At 43.5% G+C, this 20,762-nt stretch overlaps 1 protein-coding gene across 3 annotated transcripts in view; it reads left to right on the plus strand.

Annotated features, from left to right (window-relative positions):
* LOC121284785 (extended synaptotagmin-3-like) overlaps positions 1–20,762 on the plus strand; it is a 137,078-nt gene that overhangs the window by 86,986 nt on the left and 29,330 nt on the right. For 2 of the 3 annotated variants that reach the window (XM_041200434.1, XM_041200436.1), the window contains 4 exons: positions 1,591–1,711; positions 7,062–7,238; positions 11,241–11,323; positions 12,015–12,063. In XM_041200434.1, coding sequence (XP_041056368.1) covers positions 1,591–1,711; positions 7,062–7,238; positions 11,241–11,323; positions 12,015–12,063 — 430 coding nt within the window. The remainder of the gene's footprint in view (positions 1–1,590; positions 1,712–7,061; positions 7,239–11,240; positions 11,324–12,014; positions 12,064–20,762) is intronic. The other variant, XM_041200435.1, reaches the window with a different exon arrangement.

A 20,762-nucleotide genomic window follows, 5' to 3' on the forward strand; every position in this document is an offset into this window, starting at 1 on the left:
AAGGGAGTCTTAGTCTTGGCGCAGCTATGTGGCCGGGATCTCGTATTGGTCAAATGTGACACCAAATTTGTGAACAGTCTGGTTCTTGCAGTTGCCAGGGAGAGGGATGAAGGAGGTCATTAGGGAATGCTGTTTGTGATGGGGACCACAGACAATGGTTTCAGTCGTCTTAATATTTAATTGGTGAAAAGTGCTACTCATCCAGTACTCAATGTCGGACAAGCAATCTGATCATTAAGAGGCAGTGGTGTGGTCAAGGGAGGTGGCGGTGAGGTAGAGCTTGGTGTTGTTCACATCCATGTTGGAAACTGATGATGTATTTCAAATGATGCTGTAATAAGGCAGCATGCAATGAGAAATAGGAGGAGGTCAAGGATAGGCCCTTCAGGAACATCAGAGGTAACAGTGCAGCAGTGGGAGAGAAGCCCTTGTGGATGATTCTGTGGTTCCAATTAGATTGGTTAGAAAGCAACCAGGTGACAGCAATCCCAACCCACTGAACGACAGTGGAGAGGCATTAGAGGAGAATGGTGTGGTCAACCATGTCAAAGGCTGCTCAGGAAGGATGAGGAGGGATAGATTACCTTTGTCATAGTTACATCAGAAATAATTTTTGAATTTAAGAGTCATTTTGGAACAGTGGCAGGGATGGAAACCCGTTTTGAATGATTCAAACCTGGAGTTCTGGGAAAGATGCCCAGATTTGGGAGGTGACAAAATGTTAAAATACTTAGGACAGGAAAGGCAAGGTGGAGAAAGGATGCTAGTTTGTGAGGATAGAGGTGGGGTCAAGGGTTTTTATTTTAGGTGTTGATGCAAATTTGAAAGAGAAAGGGACAGTAACTGAAGAGAGAGAGCGAATAACAGTATCAGCTAACATGGGAGATAGGAAAGAAAGTTGAACTGTCAGTAGCTTAGTCAGAGTAAATTTAAGAGAGCAAGAGGTGGGTCTCCTGGACATGATGAGCATTGACAGGACACAAGGAAAGATAGAAGGAAAACCAGAAAAATATGAATTCAGGGTTAGGGCAGAGTTGAACCTTAGAGGAAGTCTGGCCCAGTGAACAAGTGGAAGGGGAAGTGGCCGCGGCAGGAAATAAAACCACAAATACAGGTCCGAAAATAATCAGAAATCATAAATGCGTGTTTTTATTCTGTCACAGGGTGTAGGCATTGCTGGCTAAGACAGCATTTGTCCATCCCTAATTGTCCTTGAAGGGCAAAAATCTAACAGCTTCTGAAATAGAGAAAAGCTCAGTTAATGTTTCTTCAGAACATTCTGATCAAGAATCTTGACCCAAAATATTTTCTCTTTGCAGTTGCTGAAAAAAAACCTGTTGTTTATTTCCAGCATCTTTTTTTATTTCAGGTTGATCCTTGGTTTAAATCTTATTATGAATAGTGAATGTTAAGAAACAAAATCCCTCTTTATCCTAACAAATAAAAAAATGATTTTTTTTTAACCACAGACAATGGTATAAGGAGGCGTCTTGCTCACTGTTCTTATGATGAGAACACAAAAACAGAATACAATGTTCAGCATTTGTTTTGCTATTTTGCCATTTTTAATTACCTTTTTCTTCTTTTCAGTGAATTGTCAGACACAAAGATTCTTGACACTATTGCATCATACATGGTCTTGCCTAATAGGTTCACCTATCCACTCATTAACGATGTCAATGTTTCTCAGCTAAGGTTTCCTTTACCACACGTAAGTAACTTATTTTGACAAGTGCATGTTCTGAATAGTTTTTTAATCTCTGTGCTTTGTCAATTTGGTATATTGAAAATTTGAAATACTTCTGAATCTTCTATAAACTACTGGAGGCATTTGGTTCCTTTTACTGGGCTGGATAGGTTGCCTAGTGAATGATTTCCCCCACCTGTAGCCCCATCTCCTATATGCAGAATTGGATATTTCTATGGCATTTATGGGTGTTCATTCTAAGTAAGTAAACTCCCTGAACATAATCAGGAACTGTTTGGGAGTAAATTGGAAGGCCTGGAAAAGGGCGGGGGGGATCACGATGTGTGATTAACCCATGCCCTTCCTGCTGATGAAGCGAGCATGCAAACTTTGTGCTGTCTGCATGATAGCCACATGTAGCCCAGCTCTAACCACACCACTGAGTGGCTGCATTCCTCAGCAGGGGACCCAGGTTCATGTGAGGCTAGCACTACTTAAAGCTATTCTCTCCAACTTGGTCATCCTGCATCTCTTAAAGGAGAGGCACATTCTGACTGGAGCAGCTGCTAGAAGTAGAGGGTCTGACTTAGAAGAAGAGTGACAACAGGGGAGAGGGCTCCAAAATTTTCACATGCCTCACTAGAGACTATGGTGCAGGAGGTGGAGAGGTGGAAGCCTCACTACAGGAGTGTCTTGCCTCTCAGAAAGCAGTGGGGCCGGTTGTGGTCAATACAGGGAGTGCAGCCCTGTGGACCTGGATGCAACTGGTCAAGGTGAGTGAATTCACCTTCAAATGTCACTTGAACCATGAGCCTCTCACTCTGAAGGGGATTTGGTGAATTGAGCAATCACCAGTAACAATCGTATCACTGCTACTAGCCTCACCTGACATCTCACAGGCTGCACACACTGCCCCGTATTCGACCACGACAGCCACATCACCCAAATAAATACATTACGCTACAGGCCAGTGAGAGACAGGCTAGGCTGCATCTCTTTCTCCCCACGGAGAAGGTTGGCGCTCACCATCCTTGGAGTGGTTACCAATGAGGCCATGGCCAGCAGAGAGGCTGAAACTGTCAAAGATGACTGTGTGCTCATACCTAATTCTCCTTCTTTGTCCCACTTCTCTCTCAACCCACAATCCCTCCTAATTTACAAGCTGTAGATTGTTTCAGGACACACCTCCCACATTCCCCACCACCCCCGCTCCCTCACCAAAACCCTACCATTGTGCCTCCCTCATTTCAGTTACCCAAGGACTGGAACAGGCCAGGTAGTACTACAAAATCAAGAAGTGGTAGAAGAGACTGATGATGAAGAAACACCATCATTCGCAGCCACTGGCTCAGATCCTGACACTGTGCAAGCTTTAGAGGATGGCTTCGAGATGGAGCCTGCTCATTGTCAGGCATCAGGCATATATGGCCTGAGGGCAGGGCAAAGAGGTAGTGAAAGTGCCAGTTTACTGGAAGGCAAGGATGCACACAAGTTCTGCTTCAGAGGACTGACCTGAGGACTTTGGGGCTGTGTACAAAAATCATAAATGTTTGGCCTACCATCAGTAGGCCTACCAGAAAGCCTGTGATCACTGTCGAAGTATGGAGGATTATGGCACCCACTTAGCACAGGGCTTGCACAGAACATGGAATCCATCATTTCCAACATTGAAGTGGTGGCCAATTTCATGAGAATACTTGTGAACTATGAACCATGAAGCAATGTGTATTGGCCAATGCCTCAGCTTTCATTGCACCACAAGCAGAAGTCACTCAATGTTTGGGTGCAGTGGAAGCTCAGATTAAAGTTGTTCAAGGCCAGCTTGCTGCCATGCCAGCTTGGGCTGTTACCATTATGGCTGGAGATTCCAGTGCTCAATGGAGTTTGCAGGCATTCACAGCAGTCCAGCAATCTGTGCTCCAGATTACTTGGCTTGCTGCGGCACCACTCTAAGGGAGAGGCAGTGACTCCATGGAGCATGAATCTGTTGCCCACGCAGGATGACAGCAATCATTCTCCACTACCACTCCACCAGCTCCCTTGTTACTGCCTGTCAGCCAGATAGCCCACACTGCTGCTGCGCATGCCAAGATTGTGCAGTCTGAGACTGGATCTTTTCAGGCCAGAGCTGCATGAGATCATACTGCAAGGCCACCTACAGCCTTCTGCCAACCACTGGGGTAGTACTGCAAAGGAGCACCAGGCCAGGCAAAGGCACACACAAAACGAGCATTAAGTGAACACATGAGGGCGATTAGTTGACTTTGCTGCATACCTGATGGCAAGGGCTGTGTCCTCATGACAGTGAGGTTGTGCAGGATGCAGCAGACCAAGATGAATTATGACATGTACTCTGGAGACTGCTATAGGCTCCTTGACAGCAGTCCAGACAGAAGAAGCATTGCTCAAGCATTCCAATGGTCATCTTGTTTACATTTTGTGTTGCAGCATAGCTCTCATATGCATACTGCTGACATATGGGTGGATTGTGCACTGCAGGCCTGATTCAAGGCGTCGGCAGATAGCCCTTGTTGCTTAGTGACCCCCTGGTCTCTCATCGTGTCTCAAATGGTGATAGTGCAGGGGACTGGCACAGAATAAAGGCATCATGATTGCTGCCAGGATACTGGGCATTGAGCTGCTTGGGAGTATGGTCACACATCAGCTGCACATTGATGCAATATGTTACAATCCCCATGGAAACCGATTAACGTTTAGAAAGAAATTTGAACTTCCAGTTAATAACTGAAAAAAGGTGACACCACAATATTTCACATTTTAAGATTTTTACTGTAACAAATGATTAAAAATGCTATTAACTAAACACCTTTTTTGTAGACACCTTATACTTTAAACTACGGAAAGGAACGTTACGCTTTTATACGTATCACACATCACACTCTCCACAGAATTACAGTCCCAATAGCAAACAGTCCGCAGTCGTCGTTTCCAGTGGTTTACATTTTCCAGTTTCACTGAGTAGTAACTTCAAGTAATTATCCAGGCACTTCCTTCCATTTGTGAAAAGTTTCCCAAATCCACTACCAGCAGTAAAGCCTGTTCAGATGATTCTTCTTTGTCTTCCCTCCACACTCCATGCCCCCCCGCCACACCCCCCCACCTCCACCCGCCCCGCACCCTCACCCCAATCATGCCAGAACAAATCGTCGGGATTCCTTAGATGGTTGACTAGAGACCTTCGACTAGAGACCTTCTCCCTCCCACATCCAGCTTTAATAACTTAGAGAACCGGCAGCCTATCCTCTTTACTGACCACACCAATTATTGTTCATTTCCTCCCTATCTTTCCTCTTCTGTCCCAAAAGCTTGGAGCCAACATGTTTATTTACTGTTCACACAGCTGCCCTTGCCTTTTATTCCCAGGTGTGAGAACTTCACACCTTGCTCAGCCAGACCCTTAACTAAGCCAGGCTTGTTGTCAGGCAGGACTTGGAATAGTCACTTTAACCTAAATTTAAAGACATAGTCCAAAACGTAATTATCTTACAAACTTCATAATTATAACAAGTGGAACCCTTTACTGTTGTTGTACACCTCTGAATTTAGATGGGGCACTTGCAAAGCAAAGTATGTGCAGTCAGTGGCACCCTATATCATGGGGCAACCATGTGCATACTCCACATGGTTGCTTATGGTCAGAAACCTCCCTTTTTATAACAGTGAAACTGCGAGATATTGGAAAGGTTCCCTGCAAAGACGTTCATGGTCATGGTCACCTTCACAGCCACAGGCAGTGCAGCTCCGGACCTGCCATAAGGCTCCAAGTTTGGCTGCATGAGGTGCAATATTTCAATGAGCACCTCTTTAGTGAATCAGAGACATTGTGCTTCCTGTTCCTAGCTTCGGTTGAGGTAAGAGAATTACTCGCTTGGATAGATACAGCCTCCTGCTGCCCTTCTCCTCCTCCACCCCCTTTCTCTTTTGCAGAATGGCACCCATAGCATCAAAAATAACTGGCACTGCACATCTGACATTTGAGTAGTTATATCTTGATGTATCTGCCACTCAATTAGCTAATAATGCCTCACTTTTGGTATTTGGAAACTGCAATTAACTTTCAATCATTAATGCCCAGGTTTTTTTTACAATTGGAAATGATAGGAAGTAGTTCCTTGGGCCACCTCTTAACTGTCAGCTTAACTTATTGATTTCTAAATTCCTGTCTAATGCAGAAGGTTGCATCATCTGTAATGGGAAATGCTTTGCATTTTCCATTACTATTTGAGTTAAATTATAGAAATCGTACCTTCTAATCTCATACCATTAAGACATTTCAGAATAGGAAAGAAAATCATTACAAAAACCGCACACCTTCAAAATATTTCAAAGTTAGACTTTGTTAAAGATTGTCAGCATATGGGGCAGAATTTTAGGTCGGCATGTGGGCACGCGCCTGACCCGCTTGAACGTGAAATAGCGCATGATGATGTCAGGCGAGCGTCCCAATGTCATCCCGCGCTTGTGTGATATTTCGGTCAGTGGGCACGTGCAAAAGTTGAAAGTGCGCTCCCCAACAATTAAGAGGGCAATTAAGCCCATTAAAGTTGCAATTGTCCCCAATTTTTCATGGTCCGTCCAACCTTACAGTTGGCGGATGGGCAAATCTCCCAGGCAGACTTTGCATTTTTGTTGAAACCTCATCCAGGGGCGGGATGAGGTCTCCATTATTAAATGAAAAAAAAATGTATGGACAGAATTTTCACCATGTATATCTTCAAGTAACTGATTCTGCTGCATGGACATTTTTTCCTGGATTTTAAAATCTTTATTTATTGTTTTTGAATTCTTCAGCTCTCTGAGGCAGTTCTCTGCCTTCAGGGAGCTTTCATTCCCCGCACCTGCGTTTACGTCAGCGCCTGCCCTCTTCCCGCCCCCACCCTGGCAGCACTGAGCTTTTCAGTGCACATTTCATTCCGACTGGTCATTAATTGGCCAGCCAGTGTGAAATCGCGGTCGGGGGCTGATTGTGGGCAGCAGTCCATTGCCCAGTTGCTCCTGGGCCCGCTGATCACGCCCACATGCTGACCTAAATATCCCGCCCAAGAACTTGTTGCCCACGAGCTTTCACTTGAAGAAATGGTTCAGCAGTATGACTTTAGAGCCAGGATGTGGAAACTATTTGAACAGTAACAACAATGCAATGTGATCCCTATTCTTGGTTTCACTTTGTGCAAAGGAGAAAAATGGTGTTTAGGTGCAAATGGCGGGACAACATATCCAATTTAAAGCAGCGTCAGTGATTGGAGAAAATCAGATTTGAGCATGTGTAATACTATGGAGTCATTTCTGCAGTAGGAAAAAAAAATATTTTCATCTGAAAAATCTTTTGGAAATTGCCTCATTTATTTTACAGGGTGTGGTGAGAATTTATCTAAACAAGGCTGCAGATTTGATAAGAAAGGACACATATCTTATGGGCATGGTCCAAGGAAAATCTGATCCATATGCTCTTATTCGAGTTGGCACCCAGACCTTTCGCAGCAAAACAATCAAAGGAAATTTAAATCCTGAATGGTATGAAATCTATGAGGTAAGCTCTCCTAAAATTTACAACCTTTTCCCTCTGATGGAAGACTGAGTTGTGGATTAGGTAAGTACTTCAGGAACTGGGGGGAGGCGATGGCGTAGTGGTATGGTCACTGGACTAGTAATCCAGAGACCCAGGGTAATGCAAAAGTCAGAAGTGTGTGCCCCCCCACTCCTCCGTCAATTAAGAGGGCAATTAAACCCATTAAAGTTCCAATTGTCCCTGATTTTTCGAGGTCTGTCCTCAGGCAGACTTTGCATTTTTGATGAAAATTATTCATCTGCCTGCCCCGTATGTTCGAATCCTGCCACGGCAGATGGTGGAATTTGAATTCAATAAAAATCTGGAACTAAAAGTCTAATGATGACCATGAAACCATTGCCGATTGTTATAAAAACCCATCTGGTTCACTAATGTCCTTTAGGTAAAGAAATCTGTCGTCCTTACCTGGTCCGGCTTACATGTGACTTCAGACCCACAGCAATGTGGTTGACTCTTAAATGGCCTCTGAAATGGCCTAGCAAGCCACTCAGTTGGAACAAACCGCTAAAAAGTCACAAAAAAGGAATGAAACCAGACGAACCACCCGGCATCGGCCTAGGCACCGGAAACAACAACGGCAGTTGCAGCCCTGTCGACACTGCAAAGTCCTCCTTAGTAACATCTAGGGGCTAGTGCCAAAATTGGGAGAGCTGTCTCACAGACTAGTCAAGCAACAGCCTGGTATAGTCATCCTCACGGAATCATACCTGACAAACAATGTCCCAGACGACACCATCACCATCTCTGCGTATGTCCTTTTCCACCGGCAGGACAGACCCTGCAAAGGTGGTGGCACAATGGTATACAGTTGGGAGGGAGTTGCCCTGGGAGTCCTCAACATCGACTCTGGACCCCATGAAATCTCATGGCATCAGGTCAAACATGGGCAAGGAAACCTGCTGATTATCACGTACCACCCTCCCTCAGCTGATGAATCAGTGCTCCTCCATATTGTATATCACTTGGAAGAAGCACTGAGGATGGCAACGGTGCAGAATGTACTTTTGGGTGGGGGACTTCATTGTCCATCACCAAGAGTGGCTTGGCAGCACCATTACTGGCCAAGTCCTAAATAACATAGCTGCTAGGCTGGGTCTGTGGTAGGTGGTGAGGGAACCAACAAGAGGGAAAAACATACTTGACCTCATCCTCACCAACCTGCCTCCCACAGATGCATCTGTCCATGACAGTATTGGTACGAGTGACCAACGCACTGTCATTGTGGAGACGAGGTTCCACCTTCACGTTGAGGATACCCTCCATCATGTCGTGGGGCACTACTACCGTGCTAAATGGGGTAGATTTCGAACAGATCTGGCAACTCAAGACTGGGCACTCATGATGTGCTGTCGGCATCAGCAGCCACAGAATTGTACTCGAACACAATCTGTAACCTCATGACTCGGCATATCCCCCACTCTACCATTACCATCAAGCCGGGGAATCAACCCTGGTTCAATGAAGAGCGCAGGAGGGCCTGCCAGGAGCAGCACCAGGCATACCTAAAAATGAGGTGTCAACCTGATGAAGCTATAACACAGGACTACTTGCATGCCAACCAGTATGAGCTGCAAGTGATAGACAGAGCTAAGTGATCCCAGAACCAACAGATCAGATCTAAGCTCTGCAGTCCTGCCACATCCAGTCATGAATGGTGGTGGGCAATTAAACAACACGCTGGAGGAGGAGGCTCCACAAATATCCCCATCCTCAATGATGGAGGAGCCCAGCAGATCGGCACAAAAGATAAAGCTGAAGCATTCGCAACAACCTCCAGCAAGAAGTGCCAAATGGATGATCCATCTCTGCCTCCTCCAGAGGTCCCCAGCATCACAGGTGCCTGGCTTCAGCCAATTCGATTCACTCCAAATGATATCAAATAACGGCTGAAGGCATTGGATACTGCAAAGACTATGGGGCCCTGACAATATTCCGGCAATAGTACTGAAGACTTGTGCTCCAGAACTTGCCGCGCCCCTAGCCAAGCTGTTCCAATACAGCTACTAAACTGGCATCTACCCGGCTATGTGGAAAATTGCCCAGGTATGTCCTGTACACACACAGCAGGACAAATTCAACCCAACCAATTACCATCCCATCAGTCTACTCTCGATCATCAGTAAAGTAATGGAAGAGGTCATCAACAGTGCTATCAAGTGGCACTTGCTTAGCAATAAGCTGCTTGCTGACGCTCAGTTTCTGGGTTCTGCCAGAGCCACTCAGCTCCTGAACTCATTATAGCATTGGTTCAAACATGGACAAAAGAGCTGAACTCCCAAGGGTGAGGTGAGAGTGACTGCCCTTGACATCAAGGCAGCATTTGACCAAGTGTGGCATCAAGGAGCCCTAGCAAAACTGGAGTGTCAGTGGGAATTGGAGGAAAACTCTCTGCTGGTCAGAGTCATACCTAGCACAAAGGAAGATGGCTGTTGTTGTTGGTCAGTAATCTCCATTCCAGGATATCACTGCAGGAGTTCCTCTGGGTAGTGTTCTCAGTCGAACCATCTTCAGCTGCTTCATCAATGACCTTCCTTCCATCATGAGCTCAGAATTGAGGATGTTCACTGATGATTGCACAAAGTTCAGCACCATTCTCGACTCCTCAGAAACTGAAGCAGACTATGTCCAAATGACAATATCCAGGCTTGGGCTGACAAATGGCAAGTAACATGCACACCACAAGTTTCAGGCAATGACAACAAGAGAGAATCCAACCATCGCCTCTTAATATTCAATGGCATTACCATCACTGATTCCCCCACTATCAACATCCTGGGGGTTACCATTGACCAGAAACTTATCTAGACTAGCCATATAAATACTGTGGCTACAAGAGCATGTCAGAGGCTAGGAATCATGCAATGAGTAACTCACCTTCTGACTCCCCAAAGCCTGTCCACCATCTACAAGGCACAAGTCAGGAGTGTGATGGAATACTCCCCACTTGCCTGGATGAGTGCAGTTCCCACAACACCTAAAGAAGCTGGACACCATCCAGGACAAAGCAGTCTGCTTGATTGGCACCACATCCACAAACATTCACTCCCACCACCACCAATGCGTACGTAGCAGCAGTGTGTACCATCTACAAGATACACTGCAGGAATTCACCAAGGCTCCTTAGACAGCACCTTCCAAATCCACAACCACTACCAGAAGGACAAGGTCAGCAGATAGATGGGAACACGACCACCTGGAAGTTCCCCTCCAAGTCATTCACCATCCTGACTTGGAAATATATTGCTGTTCCTTCACTATCGCTGGGTCAAAATCCTGGAACTCACTTCCTAACAGCACTGTGGGTGTACCTACACCACATGGGCTGCAGCCGTTCAAGAAGGCAGCTCACCACCCCCTTCTCATGAGCAACTAGGGATGGGCAATAAATGCTGGCCCAGCCAGCGAAGCCCACATCCCGTGAATGAATAAAAAAAAACTGCAGCCTTGATGGTGCAGTTTAGATAGAATAAGGTTACAGCAGCTAGTTGATTTATAGCAGATGCTTACCCTTCCATCAAGTACTGGTATTTGGGTTTTGAAAATAACTCCCAATAAAAACCCATTATAGGTTGCACCCTTTGAGTAGATAAGCAGAACAGACCAAGCTTTCACTTCCTTTTAAGTGATTGTGATACAGTCCAATTGTGATATTTTTACACTTCTGAGCACTCTCGTGTGAGGTAAGAATTACATTTTATGACTGAAAAAGGGTGAAAAAATCTGTTTAATTTTACATCTGAAAAGAATGATAGCGTGGATCTTTGCTCTTCACATAACCAAAGTGTACTTTTAATACTCTTTTAAAAAAAAAAGTTTGCTTATCTTTTTGTGTATAGTCTCCAAATCCCAAAAAATAGAATGTTTTGATGGTTCATTTTTATTTTTACTCTGGAATACTAAAATTCAAACATTCGTCAGAAAGAATAAATGACCCATAATACTTTTGCTGCTTCCTTTTTTTAGGCTGTAGTTCATGAGGCCCCTGGTCAAGACTTGGAGGTGGAACTTTTTGATGAAGATCCAGATAAGGATGACTTCCTTGGCAGGTCAGGTGTAACTCCTCACAATAGTTCACAATAATGTGCTTTTTTAAAATTTCCTCCATTATCTCCAGAAGATGGTTGATTTCATAGGCATTGTCAGTCTGCTGGTACCTTTCCCAAGTGAGAGGCAATCTGGCCATTATGAAAGATTTCCTGAGTGCCCCTGTGAATAGTTCCATCGCGCTATCATTGATGCCTCTCCCCACACCCCCACCCACCCCCACCATCACCTGAGCCTTATTCTTTGAGAATCCTGAAGAATTACACAATTATTTTGAAGGGAGTTCATCTTCTCCCTCTTCACATGCCTTGAAAGCGAATGTCAGTATGTTGTTTGGGCAATCACACATCCTGTTCTTGCATGACACCCATTCACACAAAAGTGCACATGTACGGTACATGGGATCAATAGATAGTGATTAGGAAGGCCCAGCGTAGAATCCCTGTTTGCTGGCCTTGCTGATATTTGCTAACTCAGTACGAAGTAGGAATCATACCTGGAACCTTTCTGTCCATTTACAACTTACTACTACACCAGGCAATTCAACTATCCCATTAATGCACTCTCAAAGCATCATGGGTAATTGCTATTCTACCGATTCAAAGTGTAACTTTGAGGTTTATGCCGAAGTCTGTAGTATTAACCTACGTATATCTTGACTTGTAGTCATTTATTTTATATTCTGATATACAGCCTCGTTATAGACCTTGGAAAAGTGATGACAGACAGAGTTGTGGATGAGGTAAGTACTTTAGAAACTGCAGCCTTGATGGTACAGTTTAGATGGAATAAGGTTACAGCAGCTAGTTGATCTATAGCAGATGCATACCTTTTCATCAAATACTGGTATTTAGGTTTTGAAAATAACTCCCAATAAAAACCCATTATAGATTGCACGCATTTTGGTAGATAAGTAGAACAGGCCAAGCTTTCACTTCCTTTTAATTGTGATACAGTCCAATTGTGATATTTTTACACTTCTGAATGCTCTAGATAAGAATCCCATTTTATGTCTGAAAAAGAGTGTAAAATTGTTTAATTTTATATCTGAAAAGGAATGAAAGCGTGGATCTTTGCTTTTCACATAACCAAAGCGTACCTTTAATACTCTTTTTAAAAAAGTTTGCTTAGCTTTTGTGTATAGTCTAAAATACTGGGCAATGGTTTTTATTAGCCTTAACTATTTTGTGCAGAAGTGTTGCAAATATCAACAAGATACTAAATGCTGTGCACTCAAGTTTAATGAGTGGGCAAAAAATTGACAGATGGAGTATTATTATGTGGGAAAATGTGAGGTTGTCTACTTTGGCAGGAAGAACAGAAAAATAGATTATTTAAATAGAGAAAGACTGAAAAGTGCTGCAGTATAGAGGAATCTGGGTGTCCTTGTACATGAAGCATAAGAACTTAACATGCAGGTACAGGAAGTAATGAGGAAGGCAAATGTGGAACATTGGCCTTTATTGCAAGGGGGATGGAGTATAAAAATAGGGAAGTCTTGCTACTTATATACAGAGCATTGCTCACATCTAGAGTACTGCAGTTTTGGTCTCATAAGAACATACAAATTAGGAGCAGGAGTAGGCCACTGGACCCTTCGGGCCTGCTCCGCCATTCAATGAGATCATGGCTGACCTGGTTGTAACTTCAACCCAATGTTCTCGCCTGTCCCAAAATAACCTTTCACCCCCTTGCTTAACAATCTTTCTACCTCTGCCTTAAAAATATTCAAAGACTCTGCTTCCTCTGCCTTTTGAGGAAGGGAGTTCCAAAGATTCTCTGGCTTTTTCCTACCTGAGAGCTGAACAGAGGCAGTCGGGAGTCAGCGGCATCTCAGTTGTTGAAGAAACTGAGTAAAAAAAACAACTGTGACATCACAGGAAACTAGTAAATTGATTGGCCGTAATTGCTTGGTGTAAGGGGCAGTGTGGTAATCGCCAAGTTAGGACACAGGAATTAAGGTGACCTTTAAATAACAAGAACTAAAGCTAAAATAAAATAAAAATAAATATAAAATAATTAAAATGAAAGTGATGAAATAAAATAATTAAAATAAATACCTAAAACGCATGCAGATGCAGTATAATGTGGATAAATGGGAAATTATACATTTAGGTGTGAAAACCAAAAAGGCAGAGTGTTATTTAAATGGTGATACATTAGGAAATATGGATGTACAAAGAGATCTGGGTGTCCTTGTACACCAGTCAATGAAAGTAAACAGACAGGTGCAGCAAGCAATTCGGAAGGCAAATGGTATGTTGGCCTTCATTGTGAGAAGATTTGAGTTCAGAAGTAGGGATGTCTTACTGCAGTTATACAGGGCCTTGGTGAGACCACACCTGGAGTATTGTGTGCAGTTTTGGTCTCCCTACCTAAGAAAGGATATACTTGCCATAGAAGGAGGGAGTGCAGCGAAGGATCACTAAGCTGATACCAGGGATGCCAGGACTGTTGTATGAGGAGAGATTGGTTCGACTAGGCCTGTATTCACCAGAGTTTAGAAGAATGAGATGGTATCTGATTGAAATGTATAAAATTCTAACAGGGCTAGATGGACAAGATGCAGGGAGGATGTTTTCCCTGGCTGGGGAATCTAGAACCAGGGGTCAGAGTCTCAGGATACAGGGCAGGCCATTTAGGACGAGATGAGGAAAGATTTCTTCACTCAGAAGGTGGTCAACCTGTGGCATTCTCTATCACAAAAGGCTGTGGATGCTGGGCCACTGAGTATATTCCAGAAAGAAATTGATAATTTTGTGAATGTGAGGGGCATCAAGCAGTATGGAGAGAAAGCGGGAATATGGTGTTGAGATAGAGGATCAGCCATGATCATATTGAATGGCAGAGCAGGCTCAAAGGGCCGAATGGTCTACTCCTCCTAGCTTCTATGTTAATGCAATTAAGAATGGTATAATCTTTAGTTTTATTTATGGATGGCACTTGCATTTAGTAAGCACAGTAAATTGCAGTATACATAGTAATTATTCTGAATTAATTAAGAAAGCAATTGAATTAACTTAACTTAAGTAACAATGGCAGGACAGGTATTATGTTGCAGCCGTGGAATGTGGGGAATTTTTAGATGCCAAGGCGATCCAGGACAAAGATTTCTGCAGAAAGTGTAAGCAGATAGAGGAATTCTGGATCAGGATTATTGATCTGGAAGTTGAACTGTAGACATTGCACAACATAAGGGAGGGGGAGAAATAACTAGGGCAGGATTTTACGCCCCGTGGGTGGCCACATGCCTAAAATCACGTGTGATGACGTTGGGCCAGCATCCCAACGTCATCACACACTCACACGATATTTCAGTTGGCGGGCACACGCTGAAGTCGGCAGTGGCCTGCCGACAATTAAGAGGCCTATTAACGCCCTTCGTTAATTTATTTCTATTTTTCGTTACCCGTTGTATTTTTACAAAATCTCCTCCACGGGTGGGATGAGGTTTTCAACGGTAGATAAAAATCCAATAAAAAATTTTTAACAGCATTTTTATAATGTTCCTCTTCATGGGTCACATGTGGGGACATGTTTATGTCATTTCTAAAAATCTTTATTTGTGTATGTCCAATTCTTCAGCTCCCCGAGGCAGCTCTGTGCCCTCAGAGAGCTTTCAGTATGTACTCCCCCATTAATTGGCCAGCCAGTGTAAAATCATGGTTGAGGGTCGATCGCGGGCGGCGGACTGTTTCCCGGGTGCACCTGCCCGGTGACCTGAAAATCCGGTGCCGGCACACTTTGTTTTAGAAGACAGTCACACCACTTAGAATAGAGTCGTCTGTCTAGGCCAGCAGTGAGGGACGGAAGGATGTGACCGTGAATGAGGCAGGTAAAGGGACTGAGCAAACAGGAGTGGAGGAGCCTCAGACTTTGCAATTGTGAATCAGGTTTGAGGCGCTCAAAACTTATATGGACGAAGGTGTGGTTTGCAAGGTGGACAAGCAGGCTGGCCATGGCACCATGGTAAAGGAAACCGTTCAAGCTGGGGGAGCAAATAGGAATGTAGTGACTGTAAGGGACTGTATAGTGAGGGGGATTGACACTGTTTTGTGCAGCAATGAGCGAGAGTCCAGGTGGCTATGTTGCCTGTCTGGTGCCAGGGCTTGAGAGGAACTTGCAATGGGAGGGGGAGGATCCAGTTGTTGTGATCCATGCAGGTACCAGTGACATAGGCAGACTAGGAAAGAGGTTCTGCATAGTCAGTTTGAGGAGCTAGGCAACAAATTAAAAAGCAGACCCTCAAAGGTAATAATCTCTGGATTATTACCTGAGCCATGTGCAAATTGGCATGGGACAAATAATATTAGAGACATGAAATCGTGGCTCAAAGTCTGGTGTGGGAGAAGTGGGTTCCGATTCGTGGGGCACTAGCATCAGTACTGGGGAAAGTGGGAGCTGTACCATTGGGACAGTCTACACGTGAACCGTGCTGGAACCAGTTTTCTGGCGAACTGCATAATTAAGGAAGTGGAGAGGGCTTTAAATTAAACAACGAGGCTGAAGGATCAAGCTTGGGTAGATGTTGCAAATTATGAGGTAGATTCAAAGCAGGAGAGCAAAATAGTGATATGGGAAATTACAGTCAGAGAATGGCAGAAAGGGAAAGAGAAAAGAACTAAGAATGCATCAATAGTCAAGACTACATGTTACAAAGATAACAAAAAGGCAAAACTAAAGGCTCTGCATCTGAATGCAGTATTCATAACAAAGTAAATGAATTGAAGTAAATAAATATGATCTGTTAGCCATTATGGAGATATGCCTGCAGGATGACGAATTGAAGGCTTTATGAAATTCCAGAAGAACCGGAAGCTAGGTAAAGGTGGAGGGGTAGCACTGTTAATCAAAGATGGCACTGGTGCAATAGTTGGAGATGACCTTGGTTCAGAAGATCTGGATGTAGAATCGATTTGGGTGGAGATGAGGAATAGCAGGGGGAAGAAGTCACTAGTGGGAATGGTCTGCAGGTCCCCTAACAATAACCACAATGTAGGACAAAGTATACAAAAATAAATATTGGGTGCTTTTGATAAGGGGACAGCAATAATCATGGGTGATTTTAATCTACGTATAAATTGGAAAAATCAGAATGGCAGTAGTAGCCTGGATGAAGAGTTCATGGAGTGTTTTCGAGAGAGTTTCTTAGAGCAGCATGTTTTGGAACCAACCAGAGAGCAGGTTATATTAGACTTGGCATGGTGTAATGTGACTGGTTTAATTAATGACCTCAGAGTAAAGGCATCCTAGTAGCAGTGACCATAATGATTGAATTTTACATCCAGTTTGAAAGAGAGTGGGTCTAAACTAAGGCAGAGGTAGATAGATTCTTGTTAGGTAAGGGAATCAAAGGTTTTCGGGATTAGATGGAAATGTGGAAATCGAAACACCATAAGATCAGCCATGAGGGGCCGAATGGTCCACTCATGTTCCTATTTCTTATGTTCTTACTAGTATTTTAAACTTAAATAAGGGCAACTATGTGGGCATGAGAGCTGAGCTAGCTGAAGTGAACAGGAATACTAGGCTAGAGGATAGATCAATAGAGAAGCAGTGGCAGACATTTAAGTGGATATTTCAGAATATTCAGAATAATTACATTATTACTATAAGGGGAGGACCCACCACCTGTGGTTAAGTAAAGAAGCTAAGGAAAGCATCAAACTTAAGGAAAAAGCATACAACTGCGCAAAGATGAGTGGCAGGTCAGAGGACAGGTCAGAATATAAAGAACAGCAGAAAATGACTAAAATGTTAATCAGGAGAAAGAAATTAGAGTATGAGAGGAAGTTAGCTAGAAATGTAAAATGGATAACAAGAGCTGCTTCAGGTATTTAAGAAGGGAAAGAGTAAGTAAAGTAAGGGTTGCTCCTCTACAGTGTGAGAGTGGGGAGTTATTTGGAGATAATAAGGAAATGGCGGATGAAATGAACAAATATTTTGCTTCTGACTTCACTATAAAGGGTACAAAAAACATTCCAGTAATAGCTGTAAATCAAGAAGTGGAAGGGAGAGGGGAACTTGGTGAAATTACAATCACTAGGAAAGCCTTACTGAGCAAACTGTTGGAGCTGCGGGCTAACAAGTCTCCGGGTCCTGATGGACTTCATCCTAGGGTCTTTGAAAGAGGTGGTTAACGAGGTTGTCGGTGCTTTGGTGTTAATTTTCCAAAATTCCACATTCTGGAAAGGTTCCATTAGATTGGAAAGTAGCAAATCTAACCCCTCTATTCAAGAATGGAGGGAGGCAGAAAACAGGAAACTATAGGCCAGTTAGCTTGATGTCTGTCGTGGCGAAGGTGCTAGAATCAATCATAGCAGGACACTTAGAAAAACTCAAGGTAAGCAGGAAGAGTCAGTGTGGTTTTGTGAAAGGGAAATGATATTTAACCAATTTACTGGAGTCCTTTTGAAGGAGTAATTTGCATCATGGATAAAGGGGAGCCTGTAGACGTACTGTACTTGATTTCCAGATGGCATTTGATAAGGCACCACATCAAAGGTTATTGTAGAACATAAAAGCTCATGGTATAGGGGGTAACATATTAGCATGAATAGAAGATTGGCTGGTTGGCTGGCTGGCAGAAAACTGAGACTATGCACAAATGGGTCGTTTTCTGATTGGCAGGATATATTGACTGGATCCTGCAGGGGTCTGTGCTGAGGCCTCAACTTTTTGCAGTTTACATCAATGACTTAGATGAGGGGAACAAAGGCATGGTAGCTAAACTTGCAGATGACAAGATAGGTAGGAAAATATATTGTGAAGAGGATATAAGAAGGTTGCAGATGTATATAGGTTGAGTGAATGAGCAAAAATCTGGCAGATGGAGTATAATATGGGAAAATTTGAAGTTGTTCACTTTGGCAGGAAGAACAAAAAAATGTGTTACTTAAATGGAGAAAGACTGCAGAATTCCAAGGTGGAGAGGAATGTAGGTGTTCTAGTGCATGAGTCACAAAAAGTTAGTATGCAGGTACAACAAGTAGTTAAGAAAGCTAATGGAATGCTGTCCTTTATTATGAGAGAAATTGAACATAAAAGTAAGGATGTCATGCTTCAGCTGTACAGGGCTTTGGTGAGACCACATTGTGAATACTATGTGAAGTTTTAGTCTCCTTATTTAATAAAGGATGTGAATGCATTAGAGGCGGTTCAGAGGAGGCTTACTGGTTCGATACCTGGAATAATTGGGTTGTCTTGAGGATAGGTTGGACAGGCTGGGCTTGTTTCCACTGAAGATTAGAAGAGTGAGGCGTGACTTGATTGAAGTATATAAGTTCCTGAACGGTCTTGACTAGGTGGATGCGGAAATGATGTTTCCTCTTGTGGGTAAGTCTAGAACTAGAGGGCACTGTTTTAAAATTAGGAGTCACCCTTTTAGGACAGAGATGAGAATTTTTTTTCTCTGAGGGCTCTGCGACTTTGGAATTCTCTGCTGTAGAAGGCGGTGGGGGCAGACTCATTGAAAATCTTTAAGACGGCAGTAGAAAGATTCTTGTCAGGCAAGGGAATCAAAGTTTATTGGGGGAAGATGGGAATGTGGAATTAGAGATACAAACAGATCAGCCATGAACTCCTGATGACACCACGTCCCATTTACATTTTCAGGTAGGTGGGGGCTCAGCAAAATCAGCTGTGTGCCCACCAACTGTCAATGGCCAATTGAGGTCATTGACAGTCATTAAAGTAATTAATGGACCTGCCCATTCAACCTTAAGGTTGGTGGGCAAGCCAGGAGTCCTGGTGGGCATTAGTAAAAGCATGAAACCTCATCCATGAGAGCGTGCTCTCGAGTTTAGGGATTCCCCCTGCCCGCACAGGGAACGCATAGCGCTTCCGTGTGGACATCACACCGGGTGGGCCTTAATTGGACCACCCACAAAATGGCATGCCCTCGATTGTGGGCACCGATCTGAGGCGCACCTCCATGTGCCCACTCTTCAACTTCCCCCCCGATGGGGGGAAAATTCTGCCCTATATGTCTCAATCAAATCGGCTCTTGCTCTTCTAAACTGCAGTGGATATAGGCCTAGCCTGTCCAACCTTTCCCCATAAGACAATCTGCCCAATCCAGATATTAGTTTAGTAAACCCTCTCTAAACTGATTCCAACGCATTTACATCCTTCCTTAACTAAGGAAACCAGTACTGTACATGGCACTTGAGGTTTGGTCTCATTAATGCGCTGTATAACTGAAGCATAACCTCCCTACTTTTGTTTCAATTCCCCTCACAATAAATGATAACATTCTATTAGCTTTCCTACTTGCTGTGCCTGCATACTAGCATTTTGCGATTCATGCACTAAGACCCCTGGATCTACTGCATCTCAGAACTCTGCAAGTTCTCACCATTTTGATAATATGCATCTTTATTTTTCCTGCCAAAATGGACAATTTCCCACTTTCCCACATTATATTCCATTTGCAGGTCTTTGCCCACTCACTGAACCTAACTATATTCCTTTGCAGCCTCCTTTTGCCCTCTTCACATCTTATTATCCTACCTATCTTTGTGCCATCAGCAAATTTATCAACCCCACATTTGGTCTCTTCATCCAAGTCATTTATATAAATTAGATAAAGTTGAGGCTCCAGCACTGATTCCTGTGGCATATTACTCATTACATCTTGCTAACCAGAAAAAGACCCATTTATGCCTCCTTGTTGCATTGGAAGCAGTTCAAGGGAAGGTTCACTAAGCTGATTCTTGGGCATAAGGGATTGTCTTATGAGGAAAGATTGAAAAGGTTGGGCCTATGCTCACTGGAGTGATCTCATTTGTGATCTTATTGAAACACATAAGATTCTGAGGGGGGTGTTGACAGGTAGATACTGGGAGGCTGTTTCCTTTTGTTGGGGAATCTAAAACTAGGGGACACAGTTTAAAAATAATGGATCTCCCATTTAAGACTGAGATGAGGAGGAATTTATTCTGTCAGGTATTCATTAGTGTTTGGAAATCTCTTCTACAGAGCCCAGTGGAGGCTGGGTCATTGAATGTATTCAAGCCTGAGCAAGACAGATTTTTGATTGACAAAGGACTTGAGTGTTATGGGACAGGAGCGTGGAGTTAAGACCACAACCAGATCAGCCTGAATCTTATTGAATTGTGGAGCAGGCTCGATGGACCCTTTGGCCTACTCCTCCTCATTTCTTATGATCTTATGATCAAAATGCTCCTTAGCTGCATTGTAAGATAAAATAAAATAAAACAAGTTACCTTGCTCAGGAGTGTATAAATTCATTGCCAGAAGTTTTTTGCATTATTCTACTGCAACTTTCCATCTGATTTCTCTTTTTTTGTGGCATTGACTATTAGCAAGGATCTGAGGGAGCAATTTTAAGCTGGTAAAATGGAACTACCTGGAGCTGCTTGGTAGAGTGGTTAATATTAACGTTCCTATTTAGTTAAATTCAAGACTCTTCATCAATGT

Source organism: Carcharodon carcharias, chromosome 12, assembly GCF_017639515.1.
Source record: "Carcharodon carcharias isolate sCarCar2 chromosome 12, sCarCar2.pri, whole genome shotgun sequence".
Taxonomy (NCBI): Eukaryota; Metazoa; Chordata; class Chondrichthyes; order Lamniformes; family Lamnidae; genus Carcharodon; species Carcharodon carcharias.